The sequence below is a fragment of the Chiloscyllium plagiosum genome, chromosome 3 (assembly GCF_004010195.1).
Source record: "Chiloscyllium plagiosum isolate BGI_BamShark_2017 chromosome 3, ASM401019v2, whole genome shotgun sequence".
Classification (NCBI taxonomy): domain Eukaryota; kingdom Metazoa; phylum Chordata; class Chondrichthyes; order Orectolobiformes; family Hemiscylliidae; genus Chiloscyllium; species Chiloscyllium plagiosum.
The window spans coordinates 108,712,077-108,731,942 of record NC_057712.1 but is presented as its reverse complement, the minus strand read 5'-3'; the positions used below and the strand labels follow the sequence as shown (position 1 = coordinate 108,731,942).

Sequence of the window (19,866 nt, the reverse complement as noted above, 5' to 3'; positions counted from 1 at the left end):
CAAAGGGTCTGTTTCTGTGCCCTATGACCTCATACTTCCCCACAGGCCATAAATCTTGTTATTGTAAAAGCAGCAAATGCAAGGTGAGCAAAAATGGTTTCATAAAGTAAATCATTTGAATATGGAACTTCCTGAAAGTGTGGTGGAAGAAGGTTCAGTTGAGGCATTCAAGAAGGTATTGGATGATTATTTAAATTGAACTAATGTATAAGGTTATAGGGAAATGATAAAAGATTAGCACTAAGCCAAAATGCTGAGTGGAGTATTTATATAAATGATTTGGATGTGAACATAGGACGTATAGTTTGTGCATTTGTAGGTGATTCCAAAATTGGAGGTGCAGTGAAATACGAAGGTTACCTCAGAGTGTGACAGGATCTTGATCAGATGGGCAAAGAAGTGGCAGATGGAGTTTAATTTAGATAAATGTGAGGTGCTGCGTTTTGTAAAGGCAAATCAGAGAAGGACATATACATTTAATGGTAGGGTCTTGGGGAGTATTGCTGAACAAAGAGACCTTGGAATTCAGGTTCATAGTGTCTTGAAAGTAGAATCGCAGGTAGATAGGTTAGTGAAGGTGGCGTTTGGTATGCTTTTCTTTATTGGTCAGAACATTGCATATAGGAGTTGGGAGGTCATGTTGCGGCTGTACAGGACATTGGTTAGGCCACCTCTGGAATACTGCTTGCAATTCTGGTCTTCTTGCAATAGGAAGCATATTGTGAAACTTGAAAGGGTTCAGAAAAGATTTACAAGGATGCTGCCAGGTTTGGAGCTAAAGGGAGAGGCTGAAAAAGCTGGGGCTGCTTTCCTTGGATTGTCAGAGGCTGAGGGGTGACCTTATAGAGGTTTATAAAATCATGAGGGGCATAAATAAAATAAACAGACAAAGTCTTTTTCCTGGGTTGGGGGAAGTCCAGAACTAGAGGGCATGGTGAGAGGAGAAAGATCTAAAAGGGACCCAAGGGGCAACTTTTTCACACAAAGGATGGTGTGTGTTTGGAATGAGTTGCCAGAGGAAGCGGTGGAGGCTCGTACAATTACAATATTTAAAAGGTATCTGGATGGGTACATGAATAGGAAGGGTTTAGAGGGATATGGGCCTAGTATTTGCAAATGGAACTAGATTAATTTAGGACATTCTATCTTTACTATCACATGGAGTACCAGCTTTCTTGGATAGTTGATGGAATCTGCAAACCTATACAAAAGCTTAAATCAGTCTTCAGTAGGATAAGAAAAATTGGGTAGAGAAAAAAAGAACTGGAGTTTTTAAATTTAGAAGTTGTTATTCAAAAACTGCTTTAAACTTTCCTATATTTCATGTTGTCTCCAATCTCTTTAATTATTATATATAGGGTTTCTTTCACAAGTAAAACTTTAAAAATTACAAGTGACTAGGATAGGAACTCAAATTTCATAGTATTTTTGATCACATCAAAAGTCAGACTTTCTGTTTTTATACATTGGTCAGTACTTCTGTTTGATGTAATTACACTGCAAACATTTTGCTGTTGTATTTATTTCTGCATATCAGGTTTATCCATTGCAATTAACTCTCACCCTGCTAAATAAACAGGAGTCTCACATCATGAACCCTACATATCTACCCGGTAGATGTTTATTAAAGAACATTTTCAGGCAGTTATTGAGTATTAATAAGAGCAGCATCTCCTTATATATTTTAATGAAAGAAAACCACATACTTTGGTTTCATTCTAGAAAGTATTATGTTTTCTAGAGACTTGCATAGGATTTTCAAAGCTTTATGAAGAATTCGGCATGAATAAATCCTATAAAACTAGTTTGAGATTAAGTTTTTGATATGAAATGTTAAACAGGTAACAGGGAATGTTAACAATTTCATGTCTCCCTCCCCTAAAAAGAATACTGATTTCTCTCAGCGTGTTAGCCAACTTTCATCTCTGAACCAATACTTACAGATCGATTAATTGTTGGTGTTATTTCTTTTTTGTATGATTGTTGCCAGCTTAGAATGACTGCTAAACTTACTTGTATAACAGCAGTACATAAAGATCAGGACATGATCCTGGGGGATTCATGATTTCAGTTATCTATTATAGGCATGCAAATTGCAGCAATTTTACTGATAGATTATTGAGTTTGTTAAAAACCAATAGTTTACATACATGTCAGTTAAGCAGACAAAGAAAGCATATGACCATGACAAAGGAGAATGCTTCAATGATCCCAAATTTGTCCTGTAGAATGGAGGAGCTGGTGGGGGAGATGTAGGGGTGGCAGTGGTTTGAAGTATTATCTTTGTTCTTCCCTCAGGCAGATGTCGAGAAACTCTTGGTCTTTTCCCAAGATAGTAGCTCTTTTCCCAGGATCCTCTCCTCCTCTCTCTCTTTTTCCACATGCACCTGTTGGTATAACTTATTTTAGACAGTGGCTGCTTACGCTGTATCAATCATCTGTCTTAAACACACTCAGCTAATGACCGTGGGCAGCTATTCAGCCCCTTGACTTACATCATTTAAAGATAGTTTTCATTCCTTCTAAGAACAAAATCCTTTTATTTTCAAAAACATTGCACAGAGGTAAGCGTGGTACTTGACAAATCTTTCATTCATGCTTGTACAGGCAGTATTATGTTGTAACACAATTAAATGAGATCTCATCCTGAACAGGAAATAATGAATATGGAATAAGAAGTTTTAAAGAGGACGCAATTTTCCAGCATAAATGAAAAGCACTGCTTGTGAAAGTTATTTTGGTTCACTTTGATATGTCATTGGTACTCTTGGCCCAAAGTTCCTTCGAACAGTGTCTAATCATCTTTAGCTGCTTTATCAGTGAGCACTCCAACACAAGATCAGAAAATGAGAATGTTCACCATTGATTGAACAATGTCTAAGACCATTACTTCACAATGAAGAATCTATAACCACCACAAAGTTAAATATTCCAAAGACTAACAATGCTCTGAATGAAGCAATGTCTCCACATTTCTATCCTATAAGATTAATCACTTACCCTGAAATTGTGCTCTGCCCAACGTTTTAGAGTTCCAACCTGAGAAAACAAACTCTCAGAGTGGAGTCTGCCCAAACACTGAATGATGTAGGCAATGGTGAGTGAGTTGGGAAAATATGGTGATATCAGAAAGTTTGATCCTCAATGTCAAGACAACGTATCCGATTCCGCATTCATGTTTTGAATAATAAGACAGTTACTCTCGCTAGTCGGCTGGAAGATAATTGCACCATCAGATGAGGTGAGAGTGACAGACTTTGACATCCAGGCCATGATCAGATGAGTGTGTCATCAAGGAGCCCTAACAAAATTGGAATCACTGGGAATCGGGGAGAAATCTATCCAATGTTTGGAGTCATACCTAGTACATAGGAAGATGGTTGTGATTGTTGGAGGTCAGTCACATCGGCTCCAGAGCTTTTTCCTCAGCCTAATCATCTGCAGCTGCTTCACTGATGACCTTCCCTCCATCATGAGGTCAGAAGTGACGATGTTCGCCAATAACCACACAATGCTCAGCACCATTCACGACTGCTCAGATACTAATACAATCCATGTCCAATATAACAAGATCTGGACAATAGCTAGGTTTCAACTGACAAATGGCATGTAACATTCGGACCATACAAAAGCCAGGCAATGACCAACAGACAATACAATGACCACCTCTTGACAATCCCACAGTAACATCCTGGGGGTTACCATTGACCAAAAACTCAACTGGACTCGCCATATAAATATGACTACAAGAGCAGATCAGACACTAGGAACACTGCAACAAATAACTCATTCTGATTCCTCTCAGGAATCCTCTAAAAGGTACAAGTCACAAGTGTGGAGTATTTCCCATTGCCTAGATAAGTGCACCTTCAACAACACGATGGCTCAGCGGTCAGCATTGCTGCCTCACTCACCAGGGACCCGAGTTCAATTCCAGTCTTGGGCAACTGTGTGGAGATTGCACATTCTCCCCATGTCTACGTGGGTTTCTTCTGGGTGCTCCGGTTTTCTCCCATAGTCCAAACACGTGCAGGTTTGGTGGATTGGCCATGCTAAACTTCCCATAATATCTAGGGTTGTGTAGGCTAGGTGGATTAGCCACAGGAAATGTAGGGTTATAGGGGAGTGGATCTGGGTGGGATGCTTTTCAGAAGATTGGTGTGGACTTGATGGGCCAAACGGCTGCTTCCATGCTGTGATGATTCTATGATTCTGTGAACACTCATCAAGGTCAACATCATCCAAGACAAAGCAGCCCGTTTGATTGGCACCACATCCAGTGTCGAAAAGTGCGTCACTGGAAAAGCATAGCAGATCAGGCAGCATCCGAGCAGCAGTAAAATCCTGCTCCTCAGATCATGTCTAGCCTGCTGTGCTTTTCCAGTGCCACAATTTTCGACTCCGACCTCCAGCATCTGCACTTTTGTGCTGGCATCACATCCACAAGCTTCTACTTCCTCCACCACCAATGGTCAGTATCAGCAGTGTGTACTATATTCAAAATGCACTGTTGAAATTCAAAGAAACACTTAGACAGCACCTTCAAAACCCTCGACCATTTCCAGCTAGAAAAAGGGGCAGCACAAACGTGGGAACACCACCACCTGCAAGTTCCCCTCCAAGCCACTCACCATCCTGATTTGTAAATATATCAATGTTCTTTCATCGTCGTTGGGTCAAAGTCCTTGAATTCCCTCCCTGATGGATCAAGTTACAGCACATGGACTGCAATAGCTTAAGACGACAGGTCACCATTATTTTCTCAAGACAACTTGGGACAGGCAGTAGATGCTAGCCAGCAATTCATTAACATACCATTATTACCTAATCTCACTTCATTGACATTCATTTTAATATTCTCCCGTATGAAGGATAGAAACCAGGTGGCATTAATTCCTGATATGAAAGTCAGAGCAGGTACACGGTGACTCCAATTCAATGCTTGCTCCTCTGAACTTCCATCTTTGACAGCAGTTACTAAAGTGTCAGGGTACATGAGAAGTTGTCCTGCACCAGCTTCATCTTGACACATTGCTGGCCCACTTACAATACAGTTCTGCACTTCAAAGGTGCACTTTGGAGCACACTGGCACCTATCATGGTAATGCTCCTGCCAGCACACATAATATGAAGGGAAAGAACCAATTCAATGGATTCAGCCAGAGTGCACCTGGAAGGAGTCCAAGGGAGCAACTGAGAGATGAAAGTGATGGCACAGCTATTACTGCTGGTGCAAATGGGGGAGGGTGAGGAGTGTCCTGAGTGACTGAGCAGAACAGAACGCATAAGGGTCTTATAGTCTGGAAGTTTGGGGAGGATAAGAGTAAGTGAGGGAAGATGTTACATGTAATAATGAGAGTGGTACGGCATTAGCCGGGGCGGGAGATGGATGCAGTAGTAGCAGAGTTAGAATGAGTATGAGATAGCAGAAAGATGACAGTGGTACTGAACATTATATGGAGTGTGCAGAAGGTCAGTGACTTTCTTATGGTATTTTTGTCCACTCCTTCAGACTGTGAAAATGGCAACAGCCCATGGGGCAACTTTGGACCAAGCTGACAGAATTACAGAATCCTTCTCATCACCTTGTTTGCTAGGACCTCCAGGTAACTGCTAGCAAAGTGTGGAGTTGACTCGTCTCTGTTCACTCCCTCCAGGACAAATCACAGGAATCATGCAGGATGACTCCTAACTGAAATCACTTGGCACTGGGAATCCTGGGAAGGTCCCAGCAGTGACGACAACTTCTGCTGTTCTGAGAGGGAAAGTAGAGTTAGCAGGACAACATGGGATGATGGTGCATAGCTAATGAGGTGTTTTGGAGAATATTGTAAGAAAATTCACTTGGGCTCAAAAAGGAACTTTGCTAAATTGATTCAGACGAATTCTAGGAAAATTCAGCCTTCAATACCTAGACCTGTCAAACCTTATCAGAATCTCATGCATTTCACAGAGGTCTCTTCTCATTATTCTAGTCTGCAGAGGGTCTAAACACAACTTCTTCAGCTTCATATAGAACAATTGGGAGCACTAAAAGTGATGAATGGGCAATATCAGAAGACAGTACTATAGCAAGAGAGGGAAAATGTAGACTTTGTTACACAAACTATGGAACAGACTGGTGGGAACTGATGGAAACATGTACCTTGGACTCTGGCAATGACAAACATGAAGTAGTCATCCTAACATACTACAAAGGCCATTGTCTCCAAGGTTAAAAAACCACTACACCAGGTTATAGTCCAACAGGTTTACAGGTATTTGGAAGCACTAGCTTTCGGAGTGCTACTCCTTCGTCAGGTGGTTCCATCTGATGAAGGAGCAATGCTCTGAAAGCTAGTGCTTCCAAATAAATCTGTTGGACGACAACCTGGTGTTGTGTGATTTTTAACTTTGTACACCACAGTCCAACATCGGCACCTCCAAATCATTGTTTCCAAGATAATGCACCAATGTCACAGTGGAATAAATAAACAGAAATAGTCACAAATCCCTCTCTTGGACTTTTTCTGAACTTTAGATTATTTCCCTTTAAAAGCTTTAATTATCAGGATTACTATTCACCAGGTCATGTCTGGTTTCACTAGAGTTGGCAGACTATAGATAAAGTCTGTGGTGCTGATACGAGCGAAGGACAATACATGTATTGGGAATCAGATCAGTACAAATGCTAAAATTTGAACTTGATTTTCACCGGACAGGTAATCTGGAACCTCGGGTTATGGGTACATGGGTTCCAATCCCACCATGACAGCTAGTGAAATTTGAATTCAGTCACAAAATTCTGGAATTAGAAGCAAGCATAAGAGCCATCATGTAACTATTGTTGATTGTTTAAAAAAGCCCGTCTAGTATACTAAGATCCTTCAATGAAGGAATGGTCTGCAGATACCCACAACAAAGTAGTTGACTCTTAACTGTCCTCTGAACAACTAGGTGTGGGCAATTAATGCTGGCAAAGCCAGAGATGCCCACATTCTATGAATGAATAATAATTTTAAAAATCTAAAACAGCAATGTCCACATGGAATCACTGACATTATCAGAACATGAAAGAATGATTTTTAAAAATCTGACCCAGAATACGAGCAAAGCCAGCATCTGTTATCAAAAAATCATATGTCCCTAAAGTATAGCTAGGGCCTTCCTGTGAAGTTTTGACCATTCTTAAAGAGTGGCTAACTTTGTGGCAGCCAATTAGAAGACCACCTCCCACAAAATTGCTCCACTGATCTCACTGTGAGCAAGTGTAGGCTGAGAATCTCAACTTGGTCCCAACACCCACAGCAATTTCCAGCACTGTGTCTTGGTGCATGGAACTACAAAAAATAATTTGTTTCACCAGTGATCCATGATGCATGAGTCACTGGGACTTGAGCAGACTAAGTATAAACTCTGAAGCACTGAAATCATTGTTGCCTGAGTCAGATGGTGTAATTTAGGCTTAGATTTCAGTGCACTATTGAGAGAGTGCCAAATTGTCATCTTTTCAACATATAAAAACCTGCAATGGTTTCAAAAAGTCCCGTGGTGGTAGCTGTAAAGCAGCAGAATTTTATTTGGCTCAAGGTCACCATTCATTGTTCCACGAACACTATCAAAATATGATTAACACCTCAAAAGAAGAAAGTCTTGCATTGGCACTCGTTGCTGTTGTACCTGAGGTGGTCTTGGGCATTGCTTTAAACCCAATTAATTGTATGGGACCTTGCTGTATTAAAAAAAAACTGGATGCTGATGTAACTGTTGGAAAACTTTTCAAAGATTTGACTTATAAAGGAATACTGGGTAGACTGACACTTTTATCACTGAAATGTAGGAGTTTGAAAAGTGACCTGATAAAAGTTTATAAAATAATGAGAGGTATAGATAGAATTGATGGTAGTTGTCTTTTCCCCAAGATGGGGAATTTCAAGACCAGTGGGTACATTTTTAAGGTGAGAGGAGAGAGTTTTAAAAAAGACAGGAGGCAAATTTTATACAGAGGGTGGTTCGTATGTGTAATGAACATCCTGAGGAAGTGGTGGATGCAGGCCCAATTACAACGTTTAGAAGTTATTGGGATGGATGCATAAATAGGAAAGGTTTGGAGGGATATGGGTTGAGATATGGAAAAGCACAGCGGATCAAGCAGCATCTGAGGAGCAGGAGAGGTGGAACTGGAATAAGGTGGGGGGAGGAGAAATGAGGAAACTGGTGAAATCCACATTGATGCCACTGAGTTGGAAAGTCCCGAGGTGGAAGATAAGGCATTCTTCCTTCAGGCGTCGGATGGTAAGGGAGTGGCGATGGAGGCGGCCCAGGAACTGCATGTCCTTGGCAGAGTGGGAGGGGGAATTTTTTTTTTTAAGATTCCCTACAGTATGAAAACAGGCCCTTTGGCCCAACAAGTCCACACCAACCCTCTGAAGAGTAACCCACTCAGACCCATTCTCCTACCCTATATTTACCCCTGTCTAATGCATCTAACACTATGGGCAATTCACCTGACCTGCACATTTTTGCAGGAGCAAATTGGAGCACCCGGAGGAAACCCACACAGACATGGGGAGAATGTGCAAACTCCACACAGACAGTCACCCAAGGCAGGAATCGAACCCAGATCCCTGCTGCTAAGGCAGCAGTGCAAACCACTGAGCCACCGTGCCACCCCGTTGAAGTGTTTGGCCACGGGGTGATTGCTGTGGGTGTTCCGGAGATGTCCTCTGAAGCACTCTGCGAGTAAGTGTCCTGTCTCCCCAATGTAGACGAGACTGCATTGGGAGCAACGGATATAGTAAATTACAAGTGTAGAGATGCAGGCAAAATGCTGATGTGTGTGAAAGGTTCTTTTGGGGCCTTGGGTGGAGCTGACAGGGGAGGTGTGGATGCAGGTTTTGCAATTGCAAAAGTTGCAGGAGATAGTTGTGACGAGGCGGTGGGTGAGGTGACAGGGGAGGGGGACAGGGAGAGGAGGGGGTAAGGTGGGGAGAGACAGGGAGGAGGAGGAGGTCACTCAGCCCCTCCAGCCCTATTTCCAACATTCACAAAGATCATGGCTGATTTGAGGACACCACATTCCCACCTGTGCCTTTGATGATCAAGATTTGGAGGTAACAGTGTTGGACTGGGGTGTACGAAGTTAAAAATCACACAACACCAGGATATAATCCAACAAGTTTATGTGGAATCACTAGCTTTTGGAGTGCTGCTTCTTCATCAGGTGCCTCAAAAGCTGGTATTTCCAAATAAATCTGGTGGACTATTACCTGGTGTTGTGTGATTTTTAACTTTGGCCATCAAGACTTCGTCCACCTCTGCCTTTCAGGTAAGAAGACTCTGTCTCCACCAACTCTTGAGGCGGAGAATTCCAAATGCTTACAACCCTTGGGAGCCGGAGAGAGAAACACTCCTCGATCTCTTTTAAAAACCTGCGACCCCCTGAATTTTTCAACAGGCCCCCAGCTCGAATCTCGCCCCCGAGAGGAATCCCAGCTCCCACATCCACACGGACAAGGGCGAGCTGTTTCTCTATTCGCAACCTCTCCAAGTAACAGGAGAATCCCGTCACCTCTACGCCAAACCACGAACTTGGGACATATGCGGCACCTGATGAGTTTGCACGCTGTTGGAAGCAGACAACTCGATGGAGGTCGCCCCGCCTGAGTGGGTCCGCTTCCTCCGGAGGTTGCTGCTGCAGCCACCGCCCACGTGGGGCAGCACTTACTTCCGGCAGCGCGTGGTTGGTGGGGGCGTGGTGGAGCGCACGGGGGCCTCTGTGACGTGTCACTGAGCGCAGTGTGGAACGCCGGGCGGTTGGGCTCGAGGGGTGCACGCGGCTGCGGGACAATGGCTCACAAATACCCGGAGGCCAAGCGGCTCGAGGTGGTGAGTGGGCTCAGCCGGGTAGCTGTTTAGCGACGCCGCTCCGGTGGGCAGCGTCCCTTCTCGTCCCCGGTACCCTTGCGACTGGAGACTTGCGAGTGTCTACAGGAGGATGGCGTGTTTGTTTGCTTGGGATGGAGGCTGGGGAAGAAAACGGGGGGAGGAATGGTAGCGGTGGGGGAGACACAGGCCTTGTGTGGTCCCGCAGCGGCGATCGTGGCTGATCATCTTTTCGTTGCTGCTTTCCTGCACTACCTTTTAATGTCAGTAATCTCCACAAACCTATCAAATTGGGTAGACATGGGGTAAGATTCTGGTGGGAGGAGACGGGGTGGTCCCACGGGAGAGGGGAGTTACGTAAACCTATCAAGTCTTATCTGGAAGTTGATCAACGATGGGGCTTCCCTAGACCTCTGGAGAGAAAATTCCTAAAGTTCACAACCCTCTGAACGTTGAAATACCTCTTCATCTCGGTTTTAATTTTTTTTCCCCTTATTTTGAGATTATATTCCCTGGTTCTAGACTCAATTTACCAGGTTAAACATCCACCTACGTCCATCCTGTTATGCCCTGTATGAATTTTAAGTGTCAAATGAGAACACCTATCATTCTTTGAAGCTCTAGAGCAGACAGACCTAGTTTCCTCAATCTGTCTTCATAAAACAGTCATAGAGATGTACAGCATGGAAACAGAGCCTTCTGTCCAACCCGTCCATGTCGACCAGATATCCCAACCTAGGAATTAATCTGATGAACCTTCATTTGCACTTCTGTGGATTAGGAGACCCAAACTATACATAATGCTCTTAAGTGAGGAATAACTCAGACTCTATACAATTATAGCAAGACATCTCTATCCTGTATTCTGATTCTCTCTGAAATGCATGCCAACTATTCAACTATACTATCTCATTTGTTAACTTTTAGTGACTCATGAACAAGGACACCCAGATCTTTTTGGACATTGCTAATTTAAGAAATATTCTGCCTTCCTGTTTTTCTCAACACAGTAAATAACTTCACATTTGTTTATATAATAATCTATTTTCCATGTTCTAACCCCTTCAATTAGCAGGCATAGTACATACTTTTCTTGCAACCCTTCTTCAGAACTGCCAATAGTAGTTGATTTTTGTTTTACTATGTTTTTGTCAACCTATGAATGTGTTCTTTGCTTGGCTTTCCCTTGATTTGATGGATTAAACACCAACTGTTCTAACCAGCAGATGGTACTAACCAGGAACTTCCATGTTTCAGCATAGTGGATTGTGTTTCACATCCTGGTTGCACAGAACATTCTTTCTTTTGTCAGTTTTTCCCTACTCCTCAAGCTGCCAGCATGTTGCTGTGATATAATTCCAATTATTTGTGATTAGCTGAGCCGTAAAAGCCATAAAATTCTCAGAATTGCTCATTGCTTAATTCTATGTACGATTGCAGTATGGGCATAATTTGCTGATCCTGACTCCAACAGGAATTTTATGAACATGCATGAGGATGAATTGGACTTGATGATGATCCATCTCGTTGTCCTTGCTGTCAAAGCTCGTGTTGAATAATGACTAGTTAGGTGTTAAGGTGTTCGGAAGTTAAGAGTTCGAAGTTACCTGATAATCATTCAGCTGTATTGAAATAGAGATTCAAAGGGAACCGACTGAGTTGAGAAGGCAATAAAATTTTGATTTGGTGAGATGAAGCAATTGAGATAATAAATTGGGACAACATCAATTATATCACATATGGTAGATAAATATATCCAGTTTTGAAGCTAGCCTGCTAGCTGACTTAGAAACATGGGGAATGGGAAAAAGCCATTTAGTATGATCATGGTTGATCTTCCCAGTTTCACCCTACACTCTTTGATCCCTTTAACTCAAAGAACTATATCTAATGCCTTTAATTTTGGGTGATTATTTGACAAGAATATTATAATGCCGGGACTAAGTTTTAGGATTCCATTTACAACTTCAGAATATTCAAAGCATTTTACTGTAAACTAATCTTTTAAAATGTTGCGATTCTAAGGTATGAATTGCACAAAAGCGTTTTTATCTTAGCTAAAAAAATGTCTGTTGATACTCTAGTACAAACTGGAGGAAAAGAAAACTGGATTTTGTAGTGTCAGCAAAATACTGTAATGTTTGAAAGAATCCTGATTATTTGTTGAAAATCTCTTTTTACCAGTTAGATCATATTGTAAAATGAGCTTCAATAACTATAATCTATTTCATGCATGCATGTATTTATAGCTGGACTAGAAGCAGTGACTTTATAACAACTAATATAGATGTAAAAGTTAAATGGATACTAATTCTCCTTAAAACAAAACAAACTACTAAACTATAAAAGGCAACGAAAATATTCAAAGAAAATCTCAAGAGGTGGAAGAGGCAAATAAAATATCTTCTAAATAAAGTATGGCAATGAGCATAAGAAATAGGAAAAAGAAGACTAATGTAACAGAAAAATAATTATAAAATGCTCTAACTTCAACTAATAATCAGAAATACATTAAAAATAGTTGTGCATATGGCCTAGCAAGCCATTCAGTTGTAATAATCACTATGAAGTCTAAACAAAGACATGAAACCAGAGAGGACACCTGGCATTAACCTAAGCACCAGAAGTGACAACTGCAGAAACAGCTCTAATGACTCTGCAAATGCCTCCTTGCTGACGTGGGGACAAATGCCAAAATTGGGAGAACTGGCTCACAGATTAGTTACATCGGGAGAGAGTTGCTCTGCAAGCTCTCAACAATGACCCGGTATATCCTGAAGTCTCACAATATCAAGTTAAATATGAGCAAGGAAACTTCTAATTACAACATACCTTCCTCCCTTGACTGATAACTGTGTGCTCTTCCACATCGAACACTCTATGGGGAATGTACTCTGGTAGGAGATTCCAATGTCCAGTGCTAAGAATGTCTCAGAAGCAGCACTAATAAGCAAACTGGCCAGGTCCTAAAGGACATTGCTACTAGATTGCATCTGTGACAGGTGGACAGGGAAAAGCATACCTGACCTTATCCCCACTAATCTTCCTGCATCTGTCCAGACAGTATCAGTAAGAGTGACCACTGTACTGTCCTTGTGGAGGTGAAGTGCTGCCTTCGCACTGGTAACATCTTACATCGTGTTGTATGGCACTGTTACTGTGGTATATGGGCAGAATTGAATTAGACCAACTCAAGATTGGGCACAGGTGAGGTGCTGTGGGCCATCAGCAGCAGAATCATATTCCAACATAATCTGCAATTTCATGGCCCAGCATATACCCATTCTACCTTAGCCTCAAGCCGGTGGATCAACCTTGGTTCAGTGAAGAGTGGAGGAGGGCATTCCTGGAACACTTCTGGGTATACGTAAAATTGAGGTGTCAACCTGGTGAAGCTAACAGCAGGATTATTTGTGTGCTAACAGTATAAGCTGACAGTGATTGACAGACATGAGCGAGGCCACATCAACAAATTAGATCTAAGGTCTGCAGTCCTGCCACATCCAGTCATGAGTAGTGATGTCCAGTTAAACAACTTGCTGGAGGAAGTGTCTCCACAAAGATCCCCATTATTGTGGTTCTGTTCGCCGAGCTGGAAATTTTTGTTGCAAACGTTTCGGCCCCTGTCTAGGTGACATGCTAGACAGGGGACGAAACGTTTGCAACAAAAATTTCCAGCTCGGCGAATAGAACCACAACAATGAGCACCCGAGCTACAAATCTTCACCCAAACTTTGATCCCCATTATCATTGAAGGCAGAGCCCAGATAAGCCTCAAGCATTCACAACAATCTTCAGCCAGAAGTGCTGACTAGATGATCCATTCTGGTCTCCTCTGGTGGTCCCCAGCACCACATGTGTCATTCTTCAACCAATTCAATTTCACACTACAAATGTTTTTTGATGTGGGACAATCTGCGACAAGAGGATAATAGGTAGCAGTTTTAGGATAATAGGTAGCAAATATAAAGCAGATGAGAAATTGTTTATTTAAAAGGGTCATAAATCTGTGGAATTTAGTATCACAGACTGTAGTGGATGCTGGGACATTGAGTAAATGTCAGGAGGATATAGACAAAATTTTATTTATGGATTGAAGGGGGAGCAGGAAAGTGGAGTTGAGGCCACGATGAGTTCAGCCATGATGATCGTATTAAATGGTGGAGCAGGCGCAAGGAGTTGAATTGCCAACACCCGCACCTAATTCTTACGGTCTATGTTTCTATGTAAGCAGTTGGACTAACTGAATACTGCAAAGGCTATGGGATCTGATGACATTCTGGCAATAGTACAGAAGAACTTGTCACACCCCTAGCCAAGCTTTTCCATACAGCTGAAACAGTGACATCTGGCCCAACGATATGGAAGATTGCCCAGATATGATCTGTACATGCAAAGCAGGATAAATTAGTTCGGCCAACTACCACTCCATTAATCTACTCTCGATCATCAGTAAAATGATGGAAAGTGTATCAAGCAGCACTTGCTCAACAATGACCTGCTCAGTGACGCTTGGTTTGGCTTCAACTAGTACCATTCAGCTCCTGACCTCATTACAGCCTTGGTTCAAACATCGACAAGAGAGCTGAATTCCAAGGTGAGATGAGGGTAACAGACCTTGACATCAAGACTGCATTCGATCCAGGAGCGAAGGAGCCCGAGCAAAACTGGAATGAGTGTAAATCAGATGGAAAACTCGTAGTTAGAGTTATTCCTGGCACACAGGAAGATGGTAGTCTTCTCACCGCCAGAACACCCCGGAGGAGTTTGTCAAGGTAATGTCCTAAGCCCAGCCCTCTCCAGCTGCTTCATCAATGACCTTCCCTCCATCATAAGTTCAGAAGTGGGGATGTTCGCTGATAATTGAAGAATGTTCAGCACCATTTGCGACTCCTCAGTTAATGAATCGCATGTCCATGTGCAGCAAGACCTGGACAATATCCAAGCTTGTACTGAAAAGTGGCAAACAACATTTGTGCCCACAAATGTGGGAGCAGAGTGGCGCAGCAGGAGCGTGCTGGGCCCATAACCCAGAGGTCAATGGATCGAAACCATCCTCTATGGGCGGCACGGTGGCACAGTGATTAGCATTATTGCCTCACAATACCAGAGACCCAGGTTCAATTCCTGCTTCAGGCAACTGTCTGTGTGGAGTTTGCACATTCTCCCCATGTTTGCGTGGGTTTCCTCCAGGTGCTCCGGTTTCCTCCCACAGTCCAAAAATGTGCAGGTTAGGTGAATTGGCCATGCTAAATTGCCCATAGTGTTAAGTGAAGGGGTAAATGTAGGGGAATGGGTCTGGGTGGGTTACTCTTCGAAGGGTCGGTGTGGACTTGTTGGGCCGAAGGGCCTGTTTCCATACTGTAAGTAATCTAATCAAATGCCAGGCAATAACCATCTTCAATATGAGACAATCTCATTGCCTCCCTTGACATTCAATGGCGTTACCATCACTGAATCTGTCAGTATCGACATGCTTGAAGTGACCATTGATGAGAAACTGATCTGCCCACACTATATAAATGCAGCAACTACAAGAACAAGTCATAGCTGAAAAATACTGCATCAGGCCACTCAACCCCTGACTCATCAAAGATTGTCCACCACCTACAAGGCACAAGTCAAGGGTGTGATGGAATATCCACCACTTACCTGGATGCATGCAGCATCAACAACAATCTTGACACCATCCAGGTCAGCAGCCTACTTGAATGGCACCACATTCACACCATTCATTGGGTCCACCACCGACATTCTGCAGCAGTGTATATTATCTATAAAATGCACTGCAGGAATACACCAAAGTCAGCACCTTCGAACTCCACGGCACATTTATTAGAAGAACAAGGACAGCAGATACATGGGAATTTCCAAGTTCACCTCCAAGCCACTCACCATCCTGATTTCGAAATACATTGCCATTCTTTCAGTGTCACTGGGTTAGAATTCTGGAATTCCATCCTCAGCTGCATTGTGGTGTATATACAGTACATGAACTGCAGGGGTTCAGAAATGCAGCTCACTACTACATTCTCAAGAACATCTTGGGATTGGCAACGCATGCAGGTCCTGTCAGTGAAGCCGACATAGAATCTTATGTACAGTGTGGAAACAGACCCTTCAGTCCAACCCATCTATGCCGACCAGATATCCCAACCCAATCTACTCCCACCTGCCAGCACCCAGCCCATATACCTCCAAATCCTTCCTATTCATATACCCATCCAAATGCCGTTTAAATGTTGCAATTGTACCAGCTTCCAACACTTCCTCTGGCAGCTCATTCCATACACGTACCACCCTCTGTGTGAAAAAGCTGCCCTATAGGTCTCTTTTATATGTACCCCTCTCGCCCTAAACCTGTGCCGTCTAGTTCTGGACTTCCCCGACCCCGTCTATTTATTCTATCCATGTCACAACATCTTTCCAATAGGGACGAGACCAGAATTGCATGCAATATTCCAACAGTGGCCTAACCAATGTCCTGTACAGCCACAACATGACCTCCCAACTTCTGCACTCAATACTCTGACCAATAAAAGAAAGCATACCAAATGCCGCCTTCACTATCCTATCTACCTGTGAGTCCACTTTCAAGGAGATATGAACCTGCACTCCAAAGTCTCTTTGTTTCAGCAACACTCCCTAGGACCTTACCATTAAGTGTATAAGTCCTGCTAAGATTTGCTTTCCCAAAATGCAGCACCTCGCATTTAACTGAATTAAAATACATCTGCCACTTCTCAGCTCATCTGGTCAAGATCCTGTTGTAATCTGAGGTAAACCTCTTCGCTGTCCACTATACCTCCAATTTTGGTGTCATCTGCAAACTTATTAACTGTACCTCTTATGCTCACATCCAAATCATTTATGTAAATGACAAAAAGTAAAGGAACCAGCATCGATCCTTGTGGTGCTCCACTGATCACAGGCCTCCAGTCTGAAAAACAACCCTCCACTACCACCCTCTGTCTTCTACCTTTGAGCCAGTTCTGTATCTAAATGCCTAGTTCTCCTTGTATTCCGTGAGATCTACCTTGCTAACCTGTCTCCCATGGGGAACCTTGTCAAACGCCTTACTGAAGTCCATATAGATCACATCTTCTGCTCTGCCCTCATCAGTCTTCTTTGTTACTTCTTCCAAAAACTCAGTCAAGTTTGTGAGACATGATTTCCCACGCACAAAGCCATGTTGACTATCCCTAATCAGTCCTTGCCTTTCCAAATACATGTACACCCTGTCCTTCAGGGTTCCCTCCAACAACTTGTCCACCACCGATGTCAGGCTCACTGGTCTATAGTTTCCTGGCTTTTCCGTACCACCCTCCTTAAACAATGGCACTACATTAGCCAACCTCCAGTCTTCCGGCACCTTGCCTGTGTCTATACAAATATCTCAGCAAGAGGCCCAGCAATCACTTCTCTAGCTACCCACAGAGTTCTCGGGTACGCCTGATCAGGTACTGGGGATCGTGGATAGCATTTCAAGACATCCAGCACTTCCTCCTCTGTAATCTGGACATTTTGCAAGGTGTCACCATCTATTTCCCTTCAATCTATATCTTCCATTTCCTTTTCCACAGTAAATATCACAAGTGAATTAAAAAATAGATAAACTATGCATGTGAACTGTTTCCTTTTACCTTTTGCCTTTGTGCAGGAAGTTCTTATGTGATCTGGTTAGCTTAGTTGATCTGTAATGGAGCTTTTAATCCAAGGGGCATGGGCTTCAAATTTCATGTTGAGGAATGTTGAGGAACTAGATATTGCAATTGATTTTTCTGCAGAAATTATTGAAAGTTGAGAGTCTTATATGCTGTAATTTCCTGATATTGAATTGCTTTTATTCTGTCATGGGAGATGGGCATAACTCCCAAGGCCAGAATTCACTTCTTAATCCTTGAATTTCTAGAGTCAATCACGTTGTTGTGGGTGTGGAATCACATAGTTTATAGTGGGTAAGGATACCTAAAGATTAAGGGACACACATGAGCTAAACGTTTACCTAACACCGTTTTCCAGCTAAGCCATCATTACTTAATTTTAATAAATGACTTTAAATTTTTTGAATTGCTGTGGTGGGATTTGAACCCATGGTTCAGAACTTTCCTTTGGGTCTCTGGATTATTAGGAGAAAGTGAGGACTGCAGATGCTGGAGATCAGAGTTGAGAGTGTGCTGCGAGAAAAGCACGGCAGGTCAGGCAGCATTCAGAGAGCAGGAGATCAATGTTTCGGGCAAGAGCCCTTCATCAGAATTCCTGCATGATAAGAAAAGTATTTTGTGCAATTCTTTGAAAGTGGCAAGACAAGCAGTTAATGAACATATGGGATCCTGGGCCCTTCAAACGAAAGGGAAAGGTATAAAATCCAGGAAGTTATGACAAAATTATATAAAGCATAATTTTAGCTCCACATATTGTCTGTTTCTTGGGAGCTCAGTCTAGGCAGGGCATGAAGATTTTGAAGATGCATAAAAGAGAATTACTTGAATTCAGAGTTAAGGAATTAGTTACTTGAACAATCAAGAGTAGCTGGGATTGATTGTTCTCTAGAGCAAAGAATATTAAGGTGAAATTTGATAAAGGTGCTTATAATGTGAAAGGTTTTATTGGAGAGATACTACTTACAGTGGTTGAAGACAGCACAGATTTGATATGCATGATTTGGACATCCTGGTATTGGACTGTGGTGTACGAAGTTAAAAATCATACAACACCACAGTCCAACAGGTTTATTTGGAAGCACTAGCTTTCGGAGCACTGCTCCTTCACCAAGTAGTTGTCACCTGAGACATGGAAAAAAAAGATTTTTGACACAATGGATAGTTGCAGTTTTGAAAGTATTGTCTAAATACTGTAGAGGAGCCACCAGTAGCGCACTTGAAAAGAGAAACGGATAAATACTGAAAGAGCGGGAAAAAAATAAAGGTTCTGGCGAGTGCAAGTAACTGGATTACTCTTCTCAACACTGAATGATGATCTGAATTGCCTTTGCTGTATTATTCTACAATTCTGAACATTCAATACAATACAGAAATGCTTTCTCAAACATTACTTCTTTAGATATCTAGAGTCATAGAGATGTACAGCATGGAAACAGACCCTTCGGTCCAACCCGTCCATGCCGACCAGATATCCCAATCCAATCTAGTTCCATCTGCCAGCACCCGGCCCATATCACTCCAAACCCTTCCTATTCATATACCCATCCAAATGCCTCCTAAACGTTGCAATTGTGCCAGCCTCCACCACTTCCTCTGGCAGCTCATTCCATACATGTACTACCCTCTGCATGAAAAAGTTGCCCCTTCAATCCCTTTTATATCTTTCCCCTCTTACCCTATACCAATGCCCTCTAATTCTGGACTCCCTGACCCCAGGGAAAACACTTTGCCTATTTACCCTATCCATGCCCCTCATAATTTTGTAAATCTCTATAAGGTCACCCCTCAGCCTCCGACGCTCCAGGCAAAACAGCCCCAGTCTGTTCAGCCTCTCCCTATAGCTCAAATCCTCCAACCCTGGCAACATCCTTGTAAATCCTTTCTGAACCTTTCCAAGTTTCACAACATCTTGAAAAGGTGACGAAGGAGGTTGATGAGGGGAAAGCGGTAGATGTGGTATATATGGATTTTAGTAAGGCGTTTGATAAGGTTCCCCATGGTAGGCTACTGCAGAAAATACGGAGATATGGCATTGAGGGTGAGTTGGAGGTTTGGATTAGGAATTGGCTGGATGGAAGAAGACAGAGGATAGTAGTTGATGGCAAAGTTTCTTCATGGAGTGCCGTCACTAGCGGTGTTCCGCAAGGATCTGTTTTGGGACCATTGCTGTTTGTCATTTTTATAAATGACATGGAAGAGGGGTTAGAAGGTTGGGTGAGCAAGTTTGCGGATGATACGAAAGTCAGAGGAGTTGTTGACAGTGAGGAAGGATGTGGCAGGTTACAGCAGGATATAGAGAAGCTGCAGAGCTGGGCAGAAAGGTGGCAAATGGAATACA

At 42.7% G+C, this 19,866-nt stretch overlaps 1 protein-coding gene and 1 long non-coding RNA gene across 4 annotated transcripts in view; one reads left to right on the top strand and one right to left on the bottom strand.

Annotated features, from left to right (window-relative positions):
- Positions 1 to 1,066: 1,066 nt before the first annotated feature.
- On the bottom strand, positions 1,067 to 9,666 carry LOC122548414. Of its 3 annotated transcripts, none has more exons than XR_006311227.1 (3): positions 9,589 to 9,666; positions 5,586 to 5,755; positions 1,067 to 2,387 (listed from the first exon to the last, which is right to left on the bottom strand). It is a non-coding gene; the product is annotated as an uncharacterized LOC122548414 (long non-coding RNA). The 3 variants fall into 3 exon arrangements; XR_006311229.1 differs by having other exon boundaries at positions 5,586 to 5,750; positions 9,589 to 9,656; XR_006311228.1 differs by having other exon boundaries at positions 9,551 to 9,633.
- A 78-nt stretch (positions 9,667 to 9,744) lies between these two features.
- The window catches only part of LOC122548411 (prolyl endopeptidase-like), a 180,231-nt gene continuing 170,109 nt past the window's right edge, over positions 9,745 to 19,866 (top strand). The window contains exon 1 of the mRNA XM_043687029.1: positions 9,745 to 9,867. Coding sequence (XP_043542964.1) covers positions 9,829 to 9,867 — 39 coding nt within the window. The 5' untranslated portion in view covers positions 9,745 to 9,828. The remainder of the gene's footprint in view (positions 9,868 to 19,866) is intronic.